This window comes from Vombatus ursinus, unplaced genomic scaffold (genome assembly GCF_900497805.2).
Source record: "Vombatus ursinus unplaced genomic scaffold, bare-nosed wombat genome assembly UNPS02009770.1, whole genome shotgun sequence".
In the NCBI taxonomy this organism is placed as follows: domain Eukaryota; kingdom Metazoa; phylum Chordata; class Mammalia; order Diprotodontia; family Vombatidae; genus Vombatus; species Vombatus ursinus.
In genome coordinates, this window is record NW_020949548.1 from 13,737,435 (window position 1) to 13,761,433 (window position 23,999).

Below are 23,999 nucleotides of genomic sequence, written 5' to 3' on the forward strand. Positions count from 1 at the left end.
CACTACTCCAAGCAGTTAGAACTTGCAAGCCCCCTCCTCTCTGTTCATTTCTGTTTTAAACAACCCCTAAAAATCAGTGCAAATGGTTTCCTTCTAGAATGCTGACAAAGATCTCCTTCCTGGGGCTCACCAGACCCGTATAGGAAAGCATCCAGAAATACTGGCCGTGAAAAATTTGTCAAGAGGCAGCTACCCAAGAGAAGGCTTGTCAACTGTGGGATCTGGTGACACATTAAGAGGAGGCGACCTTGGGGCTGGAGAAGAGTGAATTCCAAGTGATCCATGACAGCTTCCTTCGGCACAGTGCCTGTGGCCTCTCTCCCCCTCCCCACGATCTAAGGGCAAGACCTGCCATACGCCATTTGGAGTGACCCTGGGCAGGGCCAGGGGCCTGAGCTGGTGCAGCCACAAGCTTCCACAAAGGAAGATGGGTGGGGGTCTCCTGTGTCTCAGCACCCTTCTTTTCTCCCTGAAGAGTCCACCCTTCAGCCCCAGTGTCCAGTATAGGAAGAGGAACGGGTTTGTGAATCCTAGGATTTCCCGTTAGAGCAAGGACTTGAGCAATAGTGGTCCCGGTTTTGGTAGGAATTCCGCCTAAAATGCTATTTTATTTTAAATGTTTCCTTTTGGTAGAGACTTCAAAGAAAAACAGGTAAGAAACAGCATTTATATTCAATAATAATAAAAACAAACCAGGAAAGTTTTCTTTTTAACTATACAAATTGAAATGAAACATTCCCACAACTGGCTTCTCAACTGTACAAAGAACAATATAATGCTGGAAATAGGGGGTGAGGAGGCAATGCTCTTTGGGCCTGAATTTCTACTAAAGCAGAATCTGAACCATTGATCTGTAAAAAAAAAAAAAATCTTCTCAAGGCTGAGTTTCATTCTGTCACAAGAGGCCTCCAAAGTGGTTGTCTCCATTAGGTTTCTGGTCTGTTTTTCCTCAGCAATTTATTCACCCAATTTAATAAAAGTAAATTATCATTTATTGAACTACTAGATTCAATTAAAAATGAGCTACAGGTTAAATAAACTTTGGAACAAGGATATAACACATGTTAAACAAAAATAAATAGGTTACACTGAACTCATCCCAGAGTCAATTCACTTCAGATCATGGCCCTGCCTTCTTCCCTGGACACTGTGGTCACATTTTCCTAGATCATAATTGGAATTATTAAAAACAAAACCAAACCAAAAACAAAACTCGTAAGGTAAAACCTTTAAGGAAACCAAAGTATTGGGTTTAACCTTTTAATTCTGAACAACCAAAGCTTTTCAATGTTTACATAATCTAATTAAAGCTAATGGAATTAGCTGAATAGGCTGTACTTGACAGGGACAGGGAAAGACAACCAGTTACCTGGGACAGAAATCAAAATGGAGAAACGTAGGACCAACATCGCAGGGTCCCTACTAATTGAAGAACATATTTAAAGGTTTTGCATCCTTTTGTCATTTGAAATGGCTTCTGGAATTATGATTGTAAGGACCTTTCAGACATCTGAAAGTGTCTGAACAGCTTTGATCATGTATTTAAAGTTAAAATTCATCCTGGGGCAGAATTCTACAGCTGCACCGGCCATGCAGGTAGACTTCAGTAGTCTGAGAGCTGATAGAGGCTAACAACAGGAACACCTACCATCTAGTCCTAATTTCATATTTCTGCATACACAAGGGGTCAGGTTGGAAATTGAGAGCTGCTGATCTGCAGAGTTGGAAGGGACCCTGGAGGTCACCCAGTCCAACCAGTGAGACGGTGTCCATTTGTGCATAAAAATGTGTGCAGAGGATCAGGGAATGGGAAAGTTCCAAGTGTTCTTGGACTCTGGCTGCAGGGGTCTCTGTTGTCTGAAAAGAAAAGATTCTCCGCCGGATGGTTCCAAGGTCCGGGTTAATCGTCCAAGCCTGGCGTCTCTCCTTGCTGGATTCTGGAGGCTATTCTGATGGCTTCTTCCAAAGACTGCTGTTCTCCAAGCTGCAACATGAATGTGAGAAAGATAAAAGAGTTTTCACTCAACAAAAGTTTTCAATAAAATAAACATCATAGGCCAGGAGCCAAATCTTTCCCACTCACTTGGAAAACTTGGCTTGGTGGAATCTAATATGCTCTCCCTCTTACACTCCTTTGTATATACTTTTTATTTAATTTTTTAAAATATATACACTATTTTATCATTCATTTTTTAAAAATTTGAGTTTCGCTCAAAATTTTTAAATGTTTAAAACTGTTTTTACATGTAATTGGGAGAAAAATAAAATCCTAAATAATTAAGAATATTTTAAAAAGTAAAAAAAAGTTGAGTTCTATATTCTCTCCCTCCCAACCTTCCCTTACCCATTGAGAAGGTAAGCACAATATGATAACAATTTGTATGTACTTTTTATTGACTAATTTGTGCCCTCTTATCTGTGTTCCCCAAGAAGAATGCAGGCTGCCAGAGGGCAGGTATGTTCACTTTTTGCCCATGGCTCCCCAGCTCCCAGAGCATATTAAGTACTTAATAAATGTTCTCAGTATTTGACTTTGAATGAAGGGGCACAGCCGGAGATATCTGCCTAAGTGATGTGAGGGGAAAAGAAGGTGGGAAGAGATTAAGTATAGTTTCTTTAGGTATTTGATAAAAGTCTTCACAGCAAAGGGGCCAAAAGAAATTCCTTATTTTGGAAGTCCAAGATAAAGACAGTCCATAGGCCTTTTTTCCTAAGGAGTTATCCACACCAAGACATGGCCTTCACATTCTTTTCAAGTTAAGCACCTATAAAAGCATTTTTTTAAGGCATCTTTGTTTCACATCTCTCCAATATGGGGCACGCTGCCGACCATTCACCCTAGGAGCCCTTCTACACCTCTATGATTCCCAGCAAGCCAAAGGGTTTCCTAGCATTGCCAACTCTAAGAGAAGAGGCCGGTGCCTCTCTTGGGGGCAATGACTACGTTCTGCGTCGCAGCACAGTTCAACTGTGTATCTGTCTTAACTCCTCACTCAACTATTTATTCCTTCTGGGTAGGGGGCCTTGGCGTGGCCCTAATTTCTACATCCACCACAGGAACTTCTGTAAAAACATTAGGCTTCAACAAATTGTTTGCTGAATTGACTGGGATTGTGTAATGAGTCTTTGAGGATTAATCAATCAGCTCTCCATGTTGAAAGGGTACATCTCTTCCAAGAGGTGAGTCTAGCTACAGTAACCTGGGGCAAGTCACTTCTCTTTTCTGAGCCTCAGTTTCCTCATCTATAAAATGGAAAAGATTATTACCTGCATTATCTACCTCATAGGGCTATTGTGAGAACAAAATGAGATGTATTCAAAGTGCTTTGTGACCATAAAACGATCTATAAACGTAAAATTTTATTTTATTACAAAATGGCAGTATTGTTAAGCTTTTATTTTAAGAGTGGTGACAAGGGGCAGCTAGGTGGCGCAATGGATAGAGCACCAGCCTTGAAGTCAGCCTTGACACTTACTAGCTGTATGACCCTGGGCAAGTCACTTAACCCCAACTGGCCAAAAAAAAAAAAAAAAAAAAGAGTGGTGATGACCAGCTGAAGGCACACAGTGGAACGTGTGCCTGTAAAATTGCTTAGCAATGGTGAAAGGCAAAGAAAGGCTTAAGGGAAGGAGAAAAGGGAATGTTTTGGTGGGGAGGGGGGAAGAGAGAGACAGAGGGAAGGGGGGGAGAGAAAGAGAGACTGACAGAGACAGAGGGGGCACTGGGAGGGAGAGAGAGAGAGAAAAAGAGAAAGAGAGAGAGAGAGAGGCATCAATATAACATTAATAAAAACACACTATAAGAAGAAATACAAGAGTTGATAAGGGAATACAAACTGAGCAATTTTGTTACCACCATGTTAAATTTAATATACACTTGTTAAAAAGTCCACAAAATGGAAATTCATGGTTTCAGATGCAATTCTTTTTGTTCTTCTTTGTATATTGAAATGTTCATGCTTATTTATGAGTGTTAAGCTCTTAACATGTATACACACACACACACACACACACACACATACATACATACACGGCAAAGTCAAAAGGCCAGTCCTACCAGGAAGCTGCGTTTATTTTTTTTATCCCTCAATCACTCAGTCTGTCTCCCTCTATCTCGGTCTGCTTCTTTCTCAGGTTTATAAGCATCTCCTTTCATCAATGTTGCTGGTTACTTTCAGGATTCATGTGACCCTCCCAAGACCATAGACAGAAAAGCTGGAAGAGGTCTTCACAATAATCCATGTCGGCCTCTCATTTTGATAGAGAGGGAAACTCAAGCCTCTCTTTAGTATTCCGAAGCCCCTTGCCCATGACGCTACCACCGGCAGATGACAGCCGAGATAAGACCCTGAGTCTTTTGCTTCAGATCTGGTGGGTGGTCTTTTCATGACCCTGTACCATGGTCTACTGATGAGGTAGATTTTATACATTTATTTTACAAAGGCCTCCGAGAGACATTTAAGAGACTTTCGAGACCATGGTGGCCTGTGGGAAGAAGTGTATCCAGGCAGGTGTCTACTCGTACAGGCAGCAGGTTATGCCCCTGGGAAAGGCTCTCTTAAATTGAAGCATATTTTCCCTCAGAAACAAACATGGAAGAGGCCTGGTTCCAAGCCAAGAGCACCATGCCCAATCAGCCATCCTCTCCACAGTTTACAAAAATTAAGCAGGCCACAGAGGAACCGGCACCTAACATCTAAAACAGTCTTGGAGCACAGGACACAATGGTCTTAGCCAAGGAAGCATGGAATCACAGGCTGAGAAGGAATCACCAATGCTATCCAGTCTAACCTGCAGCTGACCGATACTGTCACTCCTACCTAGTTTTGACTCAGACGGATCCATGTCCTTTATTTGTCTTGCTGTAAAGCAAAAGGTGAGGAGATGCTCTTATTCACCAGATCACAGAATCTGGAAGGGACAGGTTGACAGGCACCTATGCAGGGAGACTTTTAGGAAAACTGGGAGTCATGTGATGGCCTTTTGGGATACGCAGCAGTGAATGTCCTGCCCGTTCTTTTTCTATATATTCCTCTGTAGCAAGCGCAGAAATTAGAGATAGAGATATTGGTATCTGTGCCAATGGCTCCATGGGTGCTTAGCGTTGGGTTAGCCGACGTGTGTACATCTCTGTGCTGCCTGTTTGCCATGAGGACCAGAAACAGCCCCTCGGGTACAACAGACAGAGTGGGGAGTCGAGGGTGGCCACACTTGCTACATGCTTACGCTCACCTGCACTGCGATTTGTGTTCCGTTGGATGTGGCCACTAACGTCAGCGGTCGAGCTTCTGTCGCCACCAAATGATGCCCGTGTGGCTGGTGCCCCATTTCTGAGGAGGCCGTGTGGAATGCTGCTAAGTCCTGGGCCACTATTGCAACCTGCAACACAGAGGCCAGAGACAGTCAGCGTGAGGTTCATTCTCAGACCTCAGGGCGCTCAGGCCAATTTAACAGAATAGCTCATTTCCTGTCTTCAGTTGCTGGCAAGCCTTCTCTGCCCCTAAATTTTGCTGCCCCCAAGTGGCTAGTTCAGAGGCAGCCAGGTTGGCCCACAAACACAAAGAGTCAATATTCCTAAACATCTCTTTATTCCTGGGTCTGGGTAAGTGCTGGGCAACATCATTTCTTCCATTCAAACCCATAATTATTTAAAATCACATTTTTGTACAATTAGGACACTTTATTGGACCAATATATTATAGTGTGATATCTAATATAATGCTCAAGTTTAGATACCATACATCCACTTTACTTTTCTCCTCCAAATGTCAAGGAAAGGGTATTGAATGTGCTTGTCCCAGGAGTCACAAGACTGCCTTTCCTACATAGCTGGTGGGTGGACAAAAGGCATCGACCCTTTGTCCTGTAGCAACCCGAGGAGAGGCTGGGTAAGAAAGAACTCATTCAATCAAACGCAGAGGAGTCAGAGCTCAGCTGCCACTGCTCGATAACCTGGGCTTCATTCCACTAACAAACCCTGGTTTTTTAACCCACCAGAAAATTCAAGATGGGATATTCACAGGTTCTATAACATGAAGTAGAATGAAAAACCATGCTGAGTGGCCATGTTTTCCAAAGCTTCCACTAGAGAGTGTGTCTGAAACCAGGTTGCCTTGGCCTCTTTTTAAAAGGAGGAATCAGGAAGACCCAGACGACCCCCCTCTCTGGGCACATGGAAAGCTGTCTACAGGAGAGCTCAGCCCTGAAGTGGCAGGTGTTCCAGGAAGGCCTCAGTGCAGATAAGATCAGAGCACTCCAGGGGAAATTTCAACATTTCCCCAGTGGATATCTGCTTCTGTGCTTACGATTCTGTTGAGAGTTTACTGAAACTATTTCAGGCTATCTAATGATAGGGTCAATGCAGAGTTGAATTTTTGAATATGGAAGTGGATATATAGCAGTGGTAGGGGCAGAGGAAGAGAAAAGGGAGTCACCAAATCTTAAATGACACTCCCAATGACATTACTGATCCCTGGCATTTTTTCTTCCAGATGCTCTAACCAAGAAAGCACACTGGATTTGGAGTTAGGAGTCAGGTTCTGCCACTTACCACCCCTGTGACTGTGGGTAAATCATGATAAGTCTCTGGACCTCAGCTCCCTTATCGATAAAATGAGAAGACTGGAGTAAATGGCTGGAGGTTCCTGTAACTCTAAGTTCAGGATTCTGTGGCCCATGCTTCTTGAAACAAGATTTTAGAGAGTGTCTACTATGGGGTGTCAGTTAATGGTCACAAGACCTGCTGGAATTTCTGCATCTCTGCCTGCTGTAGGGTACCCATGGGAAAAGCATCCAGGGACCATGGGAAAGATGAGAGGTTGGTTGGGGCCACTCTAAAGTCAGCCAGAGGGAAGAGATAACCTTCTTCCTCTGGATCGACTCCATCATTAAATGGGCTGGGAGACTTGCAATAAGCTAGAGCACAAACTCCCTTCAGAGAGCTCCAGTTGAATCTGCTACTGCCGGATGACCGCTGAGTGAGTGACCGCTGAGAGCAATGTTGCATGGCATCGATGCCTCAGAAATTGACAGCTTAGACTATAGAATGTCAGGGCTACACAGGGCCTTGGAAGGCAGCCAGTCCTACTGTTCATTTTACAGACAGGAAACTGAGCCCCAGAGAGGGGAAGAGCCTAGTCTAAAGTTATTACCCAGCTAGAAAGGGGCAGAGCCAGGATTAGAACCTGTATCATCTGACTCCCAATGCACTATTTTTCCCATGATGCTATACTTTCTCCCAAGCTGGCTCTGGACATTTTTTTTTCAGTGTCACACATATGCATACAAAGGCATTTACCTGCTGTCCTTCTGTACCCTCAGCAGTAACCATGGCTACAGAGTGTGTTCCCGCTGAAGAGATAACTGCATCATGAGTGGGGACTGTGATTGGAGTGCCATCTTGCGTCACCATTGTGATGGTATTTCCAATGGCCTGCATGTCTGCCTGAGATATGTTGACCTGAAATGAAACATTAAAAAAAAAAACCAAACAAATCAGAAATGCTTCAAGTACATTTGTTCATTTGAGCCCAACCCTTCAGTGAATAAATTGACAACCAGTGAATTGAATCTTCCGCTGGACACTTAAGAAATGCTTTTAGGCTGCCAAGAAACCCGACTTGAACAATAGCCTATGGCCAGTAAATTCAAACACACTTTGCTTGGACACTAGATCTAAGGGTAGTTTGTTTACCTAGCAAGCCTGGTTCAGAAAACTGAAAAATATTTTATGTTAGAAAAAATATATAGAAAAAACATTTTAGGTTCATGAAAGACCCTCACTGGTACCTGCTACAAGCACACACTGCTAAGGTAAACGTGAACTATCGCCAGGGGACAGCAACAGCATACTTCTCCCTAACAGAATCACGATGGGTTGGTAAAGCCCCCAACCATCTGTAAGTAAATATTAACTTAAGCCACTGACTTGGAACTGGGAGGGACCTAAGATATCATGGAGCCCAATCTCCCGCCTAAGAGGGAAAGTGACTTGCTGGAAGGCCACAGGACAGAGCCAGAATCAGAACCGTTCCTTTTGGGGACTGCCCCAACCTGCTTTCTCTTCATCTTGGTGCCCTGTTCCCTTACACACACCAAGAGAGAAAGAAAGGAAGTCAGTGGCAGAGAGAGAAATACACACTCTACAAGTCAAGCCAAATAATCTCTTTACTGTGCCTCATATACAATACCCCATCTCCTCTCTCTAAATTTTTGCACTGGCTGTGCCCCATGTTTGGAATGCACTCCCTCATCATCCCCACTTCAGCATCTCTAGTTTCCTTGAAAGCCCAGCTCACATGCTCCCTTCTTTCGACAGAAACCTCTTCTGTTCCCCTCATGGCTATCCCTCCCTCCCACTAGATTATCTTCTATGGATATTGCATATCCTGCACACATGTTCCCTCCCTCAGCTAGACTGTAAGCACCTTCAGGGCAGGTACTGTTTTATCTTGGTCTCTGTATTCTTAGTGCCTGGCATACAATAGGTACTTAATAAATGCATGGTAATTGAATGACTGAGGGTTAACCATACCATACTATCAAAATGAGAGGGCACACCCCTCCTTTCTGTTTACCACTGATAAATATTTTCCAAGGAATATAACTGGTAAGGGTGTTTGTGTGAAAGTTTCCGTTGCATCAGAATAAAACGTATTGAGAAAAAAATTCAACTGCTGGGCTGATAAGGAAAGAGAGAAACCAAGAATGGTATAACTATTGGCCAAGCCAGCCCTTCCAGGGTTCAGTTCTTCCATCCACAAAAACTTGCAGTAGCCTTATCTTTTTTTTTAATTTAAAAAAAAAAAAATTTTTTAAGGCAATTGAGGTTAAGTGACTTGCCCAGGGTCACACAGGTAGTAAGTGTCAAGTGTTTGGTCTGAGGCTGGATTTGAATTCAGGTTCTCCTGACTTCAGGGCCGGTGCTCTATCCACTGTGCCACCTAGCTGCTCCTTTTTTAATTTTTAAAATTAAATTTAATTTTTCCAACTAAACATAAAAAAAAATCTATTTTCTCTCCTTCTCAAACCTACCCCTTCCACAAATCAAAACCCTTGTCACAAATACATGTTTTTAAGATAACATAAACCAAACAAATATGCAGTGGGCATCTACTATGTTCCAGGTACGCCAAGGGATATGAGAGACACTGGCTCTGAGAGCTCATGACCGAGCAGTGAAGACAAGATAGCTGACCACATCCGGAGTATGATGTACAGTTCTTGGGTACCACATTTTAGAAGGACCACTGACAAGTTGGAATGTGTCCAGGGAAGGGTGACCAGGACAGTGAGGGAATAAGGGTCTTTTAACCATGCCAGATAAAGCTTGGTTGAAGGAATTAAGAATGTTTAGCCTGGGGAAGAAGGGTTAGACTTGTACTGATTGACCCAACAATTAGGCCCAATGGGTGGAAATTGTAGGCAGACATATTTCAACTTAACAAACACTTTCTAATATTTAGTGATATCTGAAAAAGGAATGGACTGCGAAGATGAGTGGTGAGGTTTTTGTCACCAGAAGTGTTGAAACAGTGTTTAACTACTTGTCACTGAAGACAGAATTCATAATTTGGATACGAGATGGACTAGATGAACTAGCTCCAAGGTCTCGTCCAATTTGGAGAGTCCATGACAAATATTCAATCGCCAATTAGTGAACAGTATAAAACATGAAACGACCCTCTAGGGCTGGAGTGCTCATTATCCACCAGGGATCCCAAAGTTCATGGTAGACCCCTCCCAGGTACCGCCAGTCACATTGTGTAGCTTCTTGCCCTCTGGGTCAGACGAAGATATAAAACAGATAATCATGTCTTTATAAAGAAAACAAATATATATTTAAATATGTAAATTTAAACATATAATTATATATCTACAATATAATTTGTTGATATAATTTTTATATTATATAAAATATATAAATTTAAATACATATAAAGAAAAAAAAAGGACGGCAGTAGCACAAAAACAGGAGTGCTACAGTCTTAAAGCCAACATGATACTTGATCTGAAAGGCGTGATATGGATTATAAAGGCTACAGGTGTTTTGGACAGGAAGAAAATTAAGGTTTTGTGAGGTTTCTTGGAGGGGTAGAAATTGAGTCAGACTTAGAAGAACGGCTCAGTATTAGCAGGAGGGGCAAGGGCGAACCTTCCTCTCTGATTTTCTTTCTTTTGTTTCCATCGAAATCTCTGGGCCTAGAGCTCACTGGGTTCCTCAACCATACCTTGCAGATATCTTACAGGTCACAATGCATGCATGATTAAATACCATCTCAAATTTGCCTCAGCAGTTCTTTGTGAAGTCATATTATGAAATCTGCTTTGGGAGCTTTTCAAGTCAAATGTAATGTAGGCTTGGATAAAAGTGTCAAATACTTGTGGAACAGAGCTCTCTGTTCCAAACTGCACTTTTAGGCATTGTACCAAGAGGTGAGTTTTCTCCATGGAAGGTATTCCTGGAGTGCTAAAAGCCATCACACTCAGCTTAAACTTGGAGGAAAGGGTAGAAAGTAATTTGTAGTAAAAGGAGCAAGGTTTCTGGATTCAGGTGTCTGAGAACATCTTTAGTCCAGTTTATAGCAGGAGCTGATCAAACCTTTGGCTGGGTCACCAGTTTGAGAGAACCATCCTGTCAAGGTTGGCTGTGATAGTGAAGTATAAAGAGTGATGTAACAACCTTTATTATTTCTTGGTGTCCCTGACTGGTTCAGACACTTGATACACTTGTAGCTTTGAATAAAATGAAAGCATAATAAAGGACAATGAGGATTAATTGTGGATAAGTCCTCTCTTAAAAAAATAAAAGTTTCTTAGTAGGACAAATATCACCATTATTAGTAGTAACATTTACTGAACATTTATTACTTGGAGCAGAGCTCTAATGTCAGTGGAATGGTTCTGAATTTTTCTGGTTATGATAAATTTACTGAGAGAGGGAAAAAAGCTTCAGTTCAAGCTTCCAAGGATAGCTTTTTGAAAGCGACCTGAATAATAAAGTCATCGGAATAATCTTTTTTTTTTGGATGCGAGGCAATCAGGGTTAAGTGACTTGCCCAGGGTCACACAGCTAGTAAGTGCCAAGTGTCTGAGGCCACATTTAAATTCAGGTCCTCCTGACTCCAGGGCTGGTGCTCTATCCAGCGTGCCACCTAGCTGCCCCTAGAATGAATTTTTTAAAAAAATTATTCACGGGGCAGCTAGGTGGCACGCTGGATAGAGCACCAGCCCTGGAGTCAGGAGGACCTAAGTTCAAATCTGGTCTCTGACCAAACACTTGACACTTACTAGCTGTGTGACCCTGGGCAAGTCATTTAACCCCAATTGCCTTAAAAAAAATTCATTCTAAATCCTAAGAAGACAAACATAATTATTGTTTATTTAATGCAGTGAGAAGGCTAGTTTCACTGATATCAAATTCATAATACAATGGTTTGTTAATGCTGAGGCAGCCAGGTAGGATAGTGGATGGAGAACCGAGTCTGGAGTCAGGAATATGAGTTCAAATCCAGCCTCACATGCCGACATGCTGCGTGACCCTGTCTCCTACCCCTTGTTGTGAGAATCAAATTATGTAAAGCACTTGCAGACCTAAAAGCGCTACACAAATGTGAACTATTATTATCACTGTTTATGTTCTGTATCACACTTCTTAGTCCTATTTGTATCACCGAGGTACATTTATATCCGTTTTACAGAAGCTGTAACACCATTTTACTACTTTAAATAACTGTTACATGTTTGGCATAGATGTCTCTGATTCTGCATCTTTTATGAACCATGCAGTCCTTAATTATTATACTCCCCCTACAGGGAAACAATCTGCTTTGGGACAATCCACTTAACCTGCTTTACAATCATACCTCCAGAGGCACATCACAAAAAGTGGCAGCTGGGGGCAGCTAGGTGGTGCAGTGGATAGAGCACCAGCTCCAGAGTCAGGAGGACCCTAGTTCAAATCCTGCCTCAGATACATAATACTTACCAGCTGTGTGACCCTGGGCAAGTCACTTAACCCCATTTCGAAGCAAACAAAATAAAGTGGCAGCTGATCTTTGTGTGTCATCCAAGGAGATGAGAAGCAAAAAGCAGTTGAGAATGTTTAGGAGGCAGAGTCATGAGCTGTGATGCAAACAGGCAGGGACTCTTTAGAGGCTCCGTGTGCTCCCTTTCCTGATTCTGCACATGGCTTAGAACCCTGGAGTCATCTTGGACTCTTCCTCCTTCTCATCAGCCATTCCCCAACTTCCCCATCATCAAGCGCTGTTGACCCTGAGTGGCACCTCTCGCCTTCATCCCTCCTTCTTATTCCATTACCACCCCAGTTCAGGCCCTACGCATCCCATATTTGTACTACAGTAACAGCTTCCTAAAAGTCTCTCCACTTTGTGGGTCACTTCCACATTAATGTTTCTAAAACTTCGTTTTTATCTAGTCACTCAGCAGTTCAACAACGTTCAGAGGCTCCCTGCTGCCCACAGGACAATCGTCAAATTTCCTTACTTGATAATCAGGGGCTTCCAGTCTGGCCCAAACTTACAATTCCAGCCCCATCTCCCACCATTCCCTGACAGAATATCCTCCAGGATTTTCACCTGACTTGTGTACGGTGGACACTTACATGTTGGGTCCCATCCTGGGATATGAGAGTGACCTGCTGGCTCAATCCAGATTGAGTTACGGTAGCTACGTGTGCAGACACCACATCCTCCCCTTCTACACCTGTAACATAGGTTATCTGTGGACCTTTGAGGACATCCTCGCCTTGACCTGTTCAAGAAAAATATATACAAATTAAAATTATGGGGGAAAAAGACAAAAGATTTTGTGTTATTTATTAAATTACTAACCATAAAGAGCCCTTTCTTAGGGATTCTTTACAACATCCCATCCCCATCCCCCAAATTTAACACCATCAAATCCAACAAATTGTTCCAAGGTCTTGGGTCTATTTTTTCCTCATTGTTAAAGAGTGTGTGTTTTGGGGGAGGTGAAGAAGACATATGTAAATAGAGCTTCCAAAAATAACCCAAAGTAAATATGAACTTAGTTATATATTCACTTTATTTGTTCTACTGGCTAAAAAAAAAATGCCCAGAGATAATGATTCACCAGGTTAACAATACCAACCAGCAAACCTGAATGGTTTGTAAATACCATAAAGTGGTACTAACAAGTATTCATTAACATAAGTGACCTCTGAAAAAAAAAAAAAGAAAAAAAAAATATAAGTGACCTCTGGCCCTCAGGAAAGCACACTCATCATTGTGTAAAGGTGTACCATTTAATAAGCCAAAGAGGCTCTTATTCTTTTTCTTAAATAACCATAGTGCACTCCAAGTGTCCCTGCTGTAATTATACCACTCAGGATGAGCCACATTTGGCAATTACATCAGATTCTTCTCTTTTCCCATTCTCCATTCTCTATCTCTCATGAAAGGCAGAAAAAGGGCAAGTAAGATCTTTATTCCAATTTAAAAAGGAAATTGAAGGTAACCTACAATGTTATACACTGTTGCCTGAAGACTGTGGATGGTGAGTACTGGGCTGAGAAGGCCCAGGTCATCAATTTAATCTCTAGGGGCACCATTAACCTTTCTCCTTTCTATCAACTTCTTGGAAATGTATGCCCATGGTCACAAGGGCTTCCAGTGAGTGTACATAACGTTAACGATGTTTACCTCATTTCCCTTCCACAACTAAAATAAATACACCGTTCCATTCACTTTCTTATTTTTAAAGGGTTTTGGCTTTTTCTAAACATTTAAATCTGGATATTTAAAGCTAGAAATCACTGAGGAATATGGTATGAGATTTGGGGAAGTAAGGAGGAGGGGTTCCCACAGCATTTTCCCATGTGTAACCTCTGAAAAGTCTACTGTGTCCAAAAAAAAAGTCTGAATAGTTGGTAACCCATTAATCCACTGCTTCTCATCTTGACCCAGAGGTGCTTTGTAAACTTCAATAGTAATAGCTCCCAATTACACAACTCTCCAAGGTTACAAGGTACTTTCAACAACCCTGTGAAGTTCATAGAACAAGTATCCTTCTTCCCATCTGACAAATGAAGACACTGACCCTCAGAAGGGTTAAGTGACTTGCCCAAGAAGACACAACTAGGAAGTGAGAGAGCCGAGATTCGAATGCAAGTCTGCCGAGTTCACTTTCCACTCTATTGTGCTGCCTTGCCCCTTCCCCAAACCCACGCTGTCTCTTAATCCAGTGCTCTCTCCACAATGCCATCCTTATTGCTTCCCTATTACAGAGGATCAGAGAACTGCCTTTTCAGAACGTTAAAAAAGTCACAGCTTCGCACACCGGAAAGAGTATTTCAACAGAAAGGAGAGACACACGTGAGTCCTTATCCTGGCTCAGACTCTTAGGAGCCACCCTGGGAAAGTCAGAGCCCCTTTGAATTTCAGTTTCCTCATCTGTACAATGCGGATTCAGGATTGCTGTATGAAGAAAGTGCTCTGTGACCCGTAAGCACTATAAATGTGTGTTATTATTATTAGTCAATGGTTTCCTCATATTTCTTCAAGAATGAATCCAGTAACTCACACTCATGGAATGCCAATCTCTGAGTCTCTAAATGGCTGAGCTGGCCAACCAAAGTCACAGGTGCAGTCAGAAAGGAAAACCAATACCAAGAAGGCTTTAGACCAGAGCGCTTCCAAGCGCCCCGGTGAGTCAGGAAAGGCATCTAAGATGACTCCAAACAAAAGCTGGAAAGGAATCTGACCCTTCAGGTCCCTCTCCTGCGCAGTGCCCGACTCCCCACCAGCTACCCACCTGGTGGGGGCTCGAAGAAGGCCTCTTGTTCTTCCTCAATTGGCTCTGTGTCGTTGTGAGCTGTTCGCTTGTGCATTGCTAAGGTGGAGATTTGCTTATATGTTTTCCCACAGTGATTGCAGTTGTATGGTTTGGAGTGAGTATGAACAACGTGGTGTTTGTACAAACTGGAATATTCTGTGAATCGTTTATCACACCCAGGGACTGTACAAACATATGGCTTCTCCCCTAAGGAAAAGACAACACACACACACACACACACACACAAAGTCAACATGTCACACATTAGGTTATAAAAGTTAAAAGGATGGGGATGGAAAGCAATAACCTTCCCACCAGGGACAACAATAAGAATGATGGGAAAAGCCCACATTCTCCTATTCCAGATGGGTCTAGCTCAGTCCTCTGCCTTTCCAGCTAGGATTCTACCTACTTCGGCACCTTCCCCATTATTTCCAAAGTAAATGGCTATTTAACCACTAAGCTACTCCTTACATATGGTTAGAGCTCCCCATTTCCATCTGAGTTTGATACCACTGCCCTATGCAGATGAATCACAGGTCTGAACCCCACCAAAAAATCAGCTCACTAAAATGTAGGAAAGGATAATAAAATATTCTTTAATATAGCTGGCCACTTCAAGGGCAAGGAATCGAGGACAGATGTCTTTAGTGACCTCACCTCAGACCTTCTGTGACCACTCAAAAACTCTGAGCATACACTGCATACCCAGAACTGTAAGGGACATTAAAAAAAGGCTAACACATTGCTTGTACCCTCTTGTTGGGAGGTAAGATTTATACACATGAAGCCATGGGCATTAGAGGGAGGGAGGGATGGAGTAGGCAAGGAGGGCTTCCTGGGAAAAGAAGCTGATGAACTGAGCTTCAAAGGAGGACTAGAAGAAACAAAGACCCCAACCCCAGAGACTGATTACCTGTGTGTATCCTCACATGATTCTTATAATTTGTTGCACTGGCAAAGGCCCTCCCACATCCTGGCTCTGTACAGTAATAGGGTCTTTCTCCTGTATGTGTCCTAATGTGCACTTTTCTGATGTTTGATGTAGTAAAGGACCTGCCGCATCCCTCAAAGGTACACTTGAAGGGTCGTTCACCTGCAAACACAGAGGAGGGTAAATTAAATGGTCAGGAAGGTGCTGTCAGACAGAGTTGTTTTGTTCAAATTGCTTTTTCCCTTGTTCCAACAGAAGGTTCACTGGGTGAGAGGGAGTGCAGTAAAGTTGGAAATGATTGACATAAAACAAAAGGCATCAATAAAACATTTTTTAAAAATAAAAAGCAGAATCAAAATCCATGATTTGCGGCTTTGCTACTCAGATTTCTCTTACTTGAGCAAAACTTTCTAAGTAAAGTTTATTTTTCTCTCCAAGTTTAAAGGGACACAGAAAAGTTTCTGAAATAAGAACTCACAAAGCTAATTACATGAAAGTCTCAGAAGGAATTATCAAGTGTGCACATTTTAATGATAGACTGGAAGGGAGAGATAATTGAGTAAGACAGATTTGAGAATGATAAGGCCCTAAGTCAGAACCTTCTTAGGACCACCTTTTATCAATCATGGAAATTTTGGTTGATTAGGAAAATGAGTCTCCTTCTGTTTTGTGGTGTTATCATACAGAAAAAAGAATGATCCTTTCTTCATTAGGCTGACATTAACTACAAGAAAAACTGCTCAGTCTGCTTGTCTCTTGAATATTCCTCAGCACCAAGGACAGGCAAAAGGAATGTGTCAATTTTCTTCCAAAAATGAAAAGGAAACGAGGCTTCGCTTTTAATTTTCAAATGTTTGAGATGCAGTTCCAGAAAAGAGAAGAGATCAGTTCAAGTATCACAAGAAATTTTAGGGTGGAAAAAAAAAAGATCCTGGAAAAGAGATCAAAAGATCTTGGCCATTTTCCCTTGGGTTAAAGGCAAAATAACTTCATAGACTGGAAAACCACGAGAAGATTTCTGAGGTCTGCCTTTTTGACCAAATCACCTTATTCTGATGATGCATATATGTAAAAAACAAGAAACAAAAACAACCCCTCCACATCTAGGGTTTGACTACATGAGCCTGGTTTCTTTATAGTGTACCTATTACCTTGACTGCATTTGTAATAATAAAAACAGTTGTTCACATTCATATAGCACTTTCAATTTACAAAGTGCATTTCTCATTCATAACCCATGAGTTCAGCAGGCCTGGAATTATTATTATCATTCCCATTTTAGAGATGAGCAAACTCAGAGGAGAAGTGATTTGCCCAAAGTCACCTAAAAAGCAATTGACAAGGTCAGGACTCCAGGCTAGGGCTTCTGGCTCTAAGCTCTGGGGCTTTTCCCCCACAGTAAGACACTGCTTCTCTATTTACACTACATTTCAGAAAGCATCCTGGAGAATTGGAATTAAGGCCCTCTGTGAGGCTGAAAACAGCTTCATGTACACCGAAAATCCTTTCAGATTTTAAATCTTCATGTGAACCATGAAGGTTTTTAGGAAGAAGGGGGAGTTATAGCTTTCCTGAGTCATACATTTAGGGTCAGGGGCTGCAAATTCATGCCAGTGGGCACAGGGACCTCCAAGTGAGAGTGCACATAAACATTAACCTTACCTTACCTCAACTGTATTTCAATATAATTTGTTTCCTTTGTAATACTATGTATTTTGTTTTATGCATTTAAAAATATTACTCTGGGAAGGGATAGGCTTCCCCAGATCGCCCATAGAGTCCACGATCCAAAAAAAGGTTAACCCTTAAGTAAATTACACTAAGTGGTAGGATGGCTCACATGTTCTCTTCAAAGAGCTGGGATTATCTTGAGGGGAAATATTCAATTTTTGATGGCCAGTGAATCCTCTATTGAGCTACTTTAGAAAACCCATTAGAGGCAATGGAAATCTCAATGCCTGTGGGTAAAACTGTCACATGACCCAGCAAAACTGAGCATAATCCTTCAGGGTAAAAGTGGACATTCAGTGAAATAGAGGACTTTCAAGCATTCTTGATGAAAAGACAGAGCTGAATAGAAAATTTGACTTTCAGATACAAGACTCAAGAGAAGCATGAAGAGGTAAACAGGAAAGAGAAATCATAAGAGACTTATTAAGGTTGAACTGTTTACATTCTGCATGGAAAGATGACATTTGTAACTCACGAGTCCTTTGTCAGTATTAGAGTAGCTGGAGGGAAAAAAAATTACCATGTATGTGTGTGTGTATATATATATATATATACATATATATATATACACACACACAGATAGACAGATAGATATAGACAGATAGATAGACAGATAGATAGATAGAGGGCATAGGGTGAGTTGAAGATGAAGGGGTGATATCTGGAGAATAAAATTAAGGGGACTGGGAGAAGGAGAAAGGGAGAGGTAGAATGGGGTATATTATCTCACATAAAACAAACAAGAAAAGGCTTTTATAGTGGAGGGGAAAGGGGGGAGGTGAGAGGGAATGAGTGAATCTTATTCTGATTGGATTTGGCTTAAGGAGAGAATAACATACACACTCAATTGGGTATGGAAATCTATCTTACCCTACAGGAAAATAGGGGGGGAAGGGGACAAGAGAGCAGGAGGATGATAGAGGGGAGGGCAGATTGGGGGAGTGGGTAATCAAAAGCAAACACTTCTAAGGAGGGACAGGGTCAAAAGAGAGAATAGAATAAATCGGAGCGGGATAGGATGAAGGGAAATATACTTAGTTTTTCACAACATGATTACTACAAAGTGTTTTGTATAACTGTACATGTATAACCTGTATCGAGTTGCTTGCCTTCTCAATGAGGGTGGGAGGAAAGGAGAAAATTTGGAACCCAAAATTTTAAAAACAAAAGTTAAAAAAAAATTGTCTTCACATGCACCTGGGAAATAAGATATACAGGAAATGGGATATAGAAATCTATCCTGCCCTACAGGAAAACTGAAGGGGAACGGGATAAAAGAAGGGGGGGAGAGATAGAAGGGAGGGCAGACTAGAAGAAGGGGTACTCAGAATACACGCCATCTTGGGGTGGGGGGAGGGACAAGATGGGGAGAAACTTTGGAACTCAAAATCTTGTGGAAGTGAATGTTGAAAACTAAAAATAAATAAATTAAAACAAAACCTGTCACATGGTATTTACAACATCCCTGCTTACATGCACAGTATAAATGAAATGAGGGCTTGTACTGTGTGACTGAGGCAACAGCTCATAACAACACCAGTTATCAGAAACTTCTGAGACTCCTGGAGCTGAGGCCCAGGGTAAACAGCTATCTTTTGACTTCTGGTTCAACAAAGTTGATGAAGGATAAATCAAGAGTGAGGAGGAGGAGAGGGGGTAAGGCACAGGCCCCTGTGGGTAAGGTGAAGGAAGGGAGAGCTGAGGTAACCAAGGGGCACTGTATTGTCCAGTCCTCCCATCCGCTGCAGAGGCACCAGGGTATAGGTAGAAGGAGAACAGGTTTGGAATCTGAAGTGGTTCAGGCTGTTTAGTGCCCCTGGCACTAATGAGCTGTTTGACCTAAGGCCAAGTCTGCCCATGCATAAGAAGAAGGGGCTGGATTTTATGATCTAATATCCTATGAGCTTATCCACAATGCCAGTACCTGTATGAGTTCGAATGTGTTTCTGTAGGTCGCCCGATGTTTTAAAAGACTTCGTACAATTATCTTCTGAACACCGATATGGCTTTTCTCCTGTGTGGGTTCTGAAATGACTTTTTAATCCGTAACCTTGAAAAAAAGAAATTTAAACACAAACCTTCAGGATTCAATCACTGAATAAAACAGATGTAAAGCCATTTAATTTTTATTAGCATGTGAATAGCTCAATAGACTCCTGAAATGCATATCTGACTGAGAGAGGGTTACTGGAATAATCTTCTCATAGAAAATTTTAAAGTTTTAAAATTAGCATTCTTAATGTGTTAGATTCTATTTGTGACAGCACAAGGTGACCTTTCCCATTCAAAGAGCTCACATCACAGATAAGAAAGAGACATTTGTGCATGCATATAGGAAGAGGAGTTGGGTAAAAAAAAATTTTTTTTCAAGTTTTCATTTTCTCTCCTTATCTAAGAGGAGGCAGGCAAAGCAATGGGGGAATGAAGGACAGCAGAAAATGGAACAGGGGGAAGGGGCTAAAGAGAACAAGGGACAGAGAAACGGGACAGGGCAGAGGGGTCAACCAGCCACTTAAGATGAGGATTTTTACTCCTCTTTTATGTAGAAGAAATTAAAAGCACAACTGCTGGGTGCCCCAAGGCCTGCCTCTGCCCACACAAGTGGGTGGATGACAAAAAGTGTTGTGTTTTCACCTGTGGCAAAGGCCTTCCCACAGCCACGATGTTCACACTGGTACGGCCGGTCCCCTGTGTGTGACCTTTCATGGACCTGTTAAAATAGGGCTGTCAGTCCCCATGGACATTCCCACTACGAAACCAGCAGCATTTCCCCTCACTTCAGATTTGGGTTTTTTTAAAAACAGAAACCACTCTACCCCTTCGCCCCCACACCTCTCAACATGTACTTCACGATTCATCTAGTAAGAAACACACATTGACTTAGGTTCCCGGCATGAGTTTTCATCCTGTTTTTGCTATTCGTCCCAAGAAATACTGTGTGTTTTCAGGCTCAAAGCACTATGGGGGGTGGTGATACAAAGATGCATTAAGGCTCAGTCCTTGCCCTTACAAGTTATCGGGGGAGATAAAACAAAAAAAGACAAGTCTAATGTATGACTGAATGTGATAAAATAGTAAGAAAAGTATGGAATCAATGGGAGCTCTGGAGGGGGATTGATTTTTTCATTTAAGCCTTGAAGTGCCTCCTGGGGACCCCAGGGGAAGGGCAAATACAGATAAGATGCAGTCCTGGAGTTCACAAACTTAGGGAAGATAAAATGTAGTCACAAATAATACAAGAAAAAATGGGGCAGCCAGAACACAGGAGGCCGAGATCACTGCTGCCTGCAGAATCTCAAGGCTGCAGACCTTGGCCTTCAAAGACAGGTGGTGTTTCAATGGGCAGAGAACTGGGGGACAGGAAGAGAGGGCCTAGGGCATGCCAGATATAGAGAACAGCATCAAGTCTAGGAGGTGGGGAGCAGCTAGGTGGCGCAGTAGATAGAGCTCCAGCCTTGGAGTCAGGAGGACCTGAGTTCAAATCTGGCCTCAGACACTTGACATTAGCTGTGTGACCCTGGGCAAGTCACTTAACCCTGATTGTCTCACCAAAAAAAAAGTTTAAAAAAAAAAAGTCTAGGAGGTGGGAAAGTGCATGGCATATCCAGGGATGGCAAAGGGTCTGGTTTGGTTGGAGCACTACAGGATTGGGGCAATATTGGCACCAAATTGTGCAGGACCTTGGGTTTGGTCTTTATTAGATGGGTGACAAGGTGCGAATGAAGGTTTCTGGGTAGGAACATAACTTATAATCAAATATATAATAATAATAATAAAAATAAATTAATATAACAATCAAATTAATAATAATAAGTAACATTTACAAAGAGCCTACTATGTGCCAGGCACTGTGGTAAGTGTTTTACAACTATTATTTCATTTGGTCCTTACAAGAACCCTGAGGGGTAGATGTTATTATTATCCCCATTTTACCAATGAGGAAACTCAGGCAAACAGAGGTTAAGTGACTTGCCCAGGGTCCCACAGCTAGTAAGTATCTGAGGCTGTGTTTTAATTCAGGTCTTCCTGCCTCCAGGTCGGGGTGTTCTATCTCCTGTGCCACCTTGATAGTGCTGATTTTTTTCACTGGGGGTATTCCCCAACACTGGTGGAGACCACAAGCCCTCTCCCCCTTTGCAGGTCACTATGAGTTACTGTGGCTGACAAAGACTCATCCCCTGGTAGAACCACTTGTAGAGACTTCACATGTACTCAGGAAAGATCCCTCCACATGAGGTCAGAAGGGTCATCCCCAAAGTCTCCTACAGTAAAAGTGAACTGCAACGTGACCATCTTGCATCTGCAAGGATTATGGCACCATCGCGCCTCTGTCTTTATTTTATGCAATACACATGCGTGCACCCAGTCAAAATGCTGCTGCTAGGCAGAAAGTAAGCACAGCAGCAGCACCTTTCTGTGGGAGCCAAGAAGTGGAGACAGCAGGTGCCAGTCCATTATGGAACAGTCGGATTTAATTATGGAGGGTGGTACAACAAATAAGGAGGGTTCCGGGCAACTAGAAAAGAGTCACACAAACTGAGGACCTGGACAACCACTTGGGCCACGACCACAAAAATGGAGAACATCCCTGAAAGGTGCCAGAAGCATCTCAGGTCGAGAAGTGGCCACCTACGAAGGGTGGGGACAGAGACTGGACTAAACGTCGTTATAAGGGAGAGGTCTGCTGGGCAGCGGGCCACCACTGGGTATGCCATCAGAGCTAAGGACATCAGGGGAAGAGTCTGAAAGCCAAGGGCAAGGTCACCTTCAGGTGATGAGCCGTTGTGTAGAGTTTTCCACACCCATCGTAGTTACACCGAAAGGCCTTTTCTCCACTTTGTTGTGATTTAGCAGTGACTCTTGTCCCATGTCCGTGTAACACAATCTGGAGGAAAAGACATCACAGGAATGATTGAAGCAACAATTTCTGAAGTAAAAAACAAAAAGTGGCTTCAGATTCTGATTCAGTCACACGATAAATAAAGTTAATGTTAAGATTTTGGGGGATGTCTGAACACATGATTTCATCACTGGAGGGAATGGTCTCCCCCACATCCAGATGGGCAGCTCATCTGTTGCTTATAATCTGATACCTGCTGGGCACACTGAGAGAGTAAGTGATCTGCTTGGGGTCACGCAGCCAGCTCGGGCCAGGGAAAGGAGCTGAACCAGGTGTCCCAAGGCCAACTCTTCATCCTCTACTGCCTTTCACTAGTTAGGCTCTGTTAGTTAAAGCACTGTGCAAAGGAGGAGAAGGCAATGGATCCAATCCACCTACGGCCTCTTTGATTTTGCTCTATTCCTTGGCCCAGTCTTAAGCTAACAATTCTACAATTGGTCCCAGGGGTACCAGGCACAAGGGTGGCCAGATAAGTGGCCAGGGAGATCCCCTTCCCTTCCCTTCTCGTCCCTACTCAAAACAAAACTCCCTTCCTTGGTCACAACTGAAATATATGTATTGTCTTTAATAGATGATAAGCAACTTGAGGCTTGGGACTGTCTCTTTATAAATTTTTGTATCGTGTAGAGCTTAGCATAGTACCTGGCACATAGTAAGTATCTAATAAATGCTCTCTTTTCCTTTTGTTCTTTCTTTTCTCTCTTTTCTTTTGTTTCTTTCCTTCCTTCTTTCTTCCTTTTGTACATGGAAAGCTGGAAGGAGACTGAGAGGCCTTCTAGTCCAACCCCAATTCTGTATATTGACTTCTAATTCATTGAGGAGTCAAGGTCCTCATTCACAGAAACCATATCCCTACTCTAATATTTATGAGCCAAATTAGGCAAACCAACTTTCAGATCAACATGGAAAAAGTAGCCAATCTTGGTAAGGCCTACTTTTGGAAAATTTCTGTGGCCGACTCCCCGCTATGCTCCAAAAATGCTGATGGTAACAGGTTATACTTTGTATAGTATGGCATAGTATAGTATTGTATAGTATAGTAACAATTATACTTTGCTATATTATGAACCTCTACTTTAAAAGAAGTTTAAGTGAAAAAATAATTTTAAAAATTCCTCCCCTGCGATCTATCACCAACACTTGGAGCATACAGATATATTTAAGTGGGTGGCTTTGGGGTGGCTACATCTCAGGGGGCCAAGATAAACTGAGCTTTGCAATATCTGTTCTCTCTTATCCAGTGTAAAGCCACAAACAGTTGTACCCTCTGTACGTGTTGGAGGAATGAAAAAATTCCAGGCCTTGAAACCCAAGAGCCCAGGGTGGCACAACATATTCACAACATCTTAGCTGGAAAGGATGAATCCAGCCCACCTCTGGACAGGCAGTTCTTGTACGTCACACGCTGCATCAGAAGTCAAAGCGCCTTTGCTAGAGGACCTCCATGGAGAGGGACCAGCTGCCCAATCCACTTTTAAACAGCTCTAACTGCTAGTGAGTTTTTTGCCTCCTGTGTAGCATAAATTTGTTTCTCTGCAGCTTCTACTGGTTTACTCCTGGTTCTACTCTCTGGGGCAAAGGGGAGCAAGTCTGAACCCTCCCACCCTAGAGAGCCCTTGA

At 42.4% G+C, this 23,999-nt stretch overlaps 1 protein-coding gene across 4 annotated transcripts in view; it reads right to left on the minus strand.

Moving 5' to 3' along the window:
* Positions 1-974: 974 nt before the first annotated feature.
* The window catches only part of ZNF143 (zinc finger protein 143), a 49,590-nt gene continuing 26,565 nt past the window's right edge, over positions 975-23,999 (minus strand). For all 4 annotated transcript variants that reach the window (XM_027852574.1, XM_027852573.1, XM_027852571.1 and 1 more), the window contains exons 8-16: positions 22,245-22,364; positions 20,114-20,189; positions 19,404-19,529; positions 15,731-15,910; positions 14,794-15,021; positions 12,623-12,771; positions 7,298-7,459; positions 5,233-5,379; positions 975-1,984 (exon numbers count right to left, since the gene is read on the minus strand). In XM_027852574.1, coding sequence (XP_027708375.1) covers positions 1,901-1,984; positions 5,233-5,379; positions 7,298-7,459; positions 12,623-12,771; positions 14,794-15,021; positions 15,731-15,910; positions 19,404-19,529; positions 20,114-20,189; positions 22,245-22,364 — 1,272 coding nt within the window. In that variant the 3' untranslated portion in view covers positions 975-1,900. The remainder of the gene's footprint in view (positions 1,985-5,232; positions 5,380-7,297; positions 7,460-12,622; positions 12,772-14,793; positions 15,022-15,730; positions 15,911-19,403; positions 19,530-20,113; positions 20,190-22,244; positions 22,365-23,999) is intronic.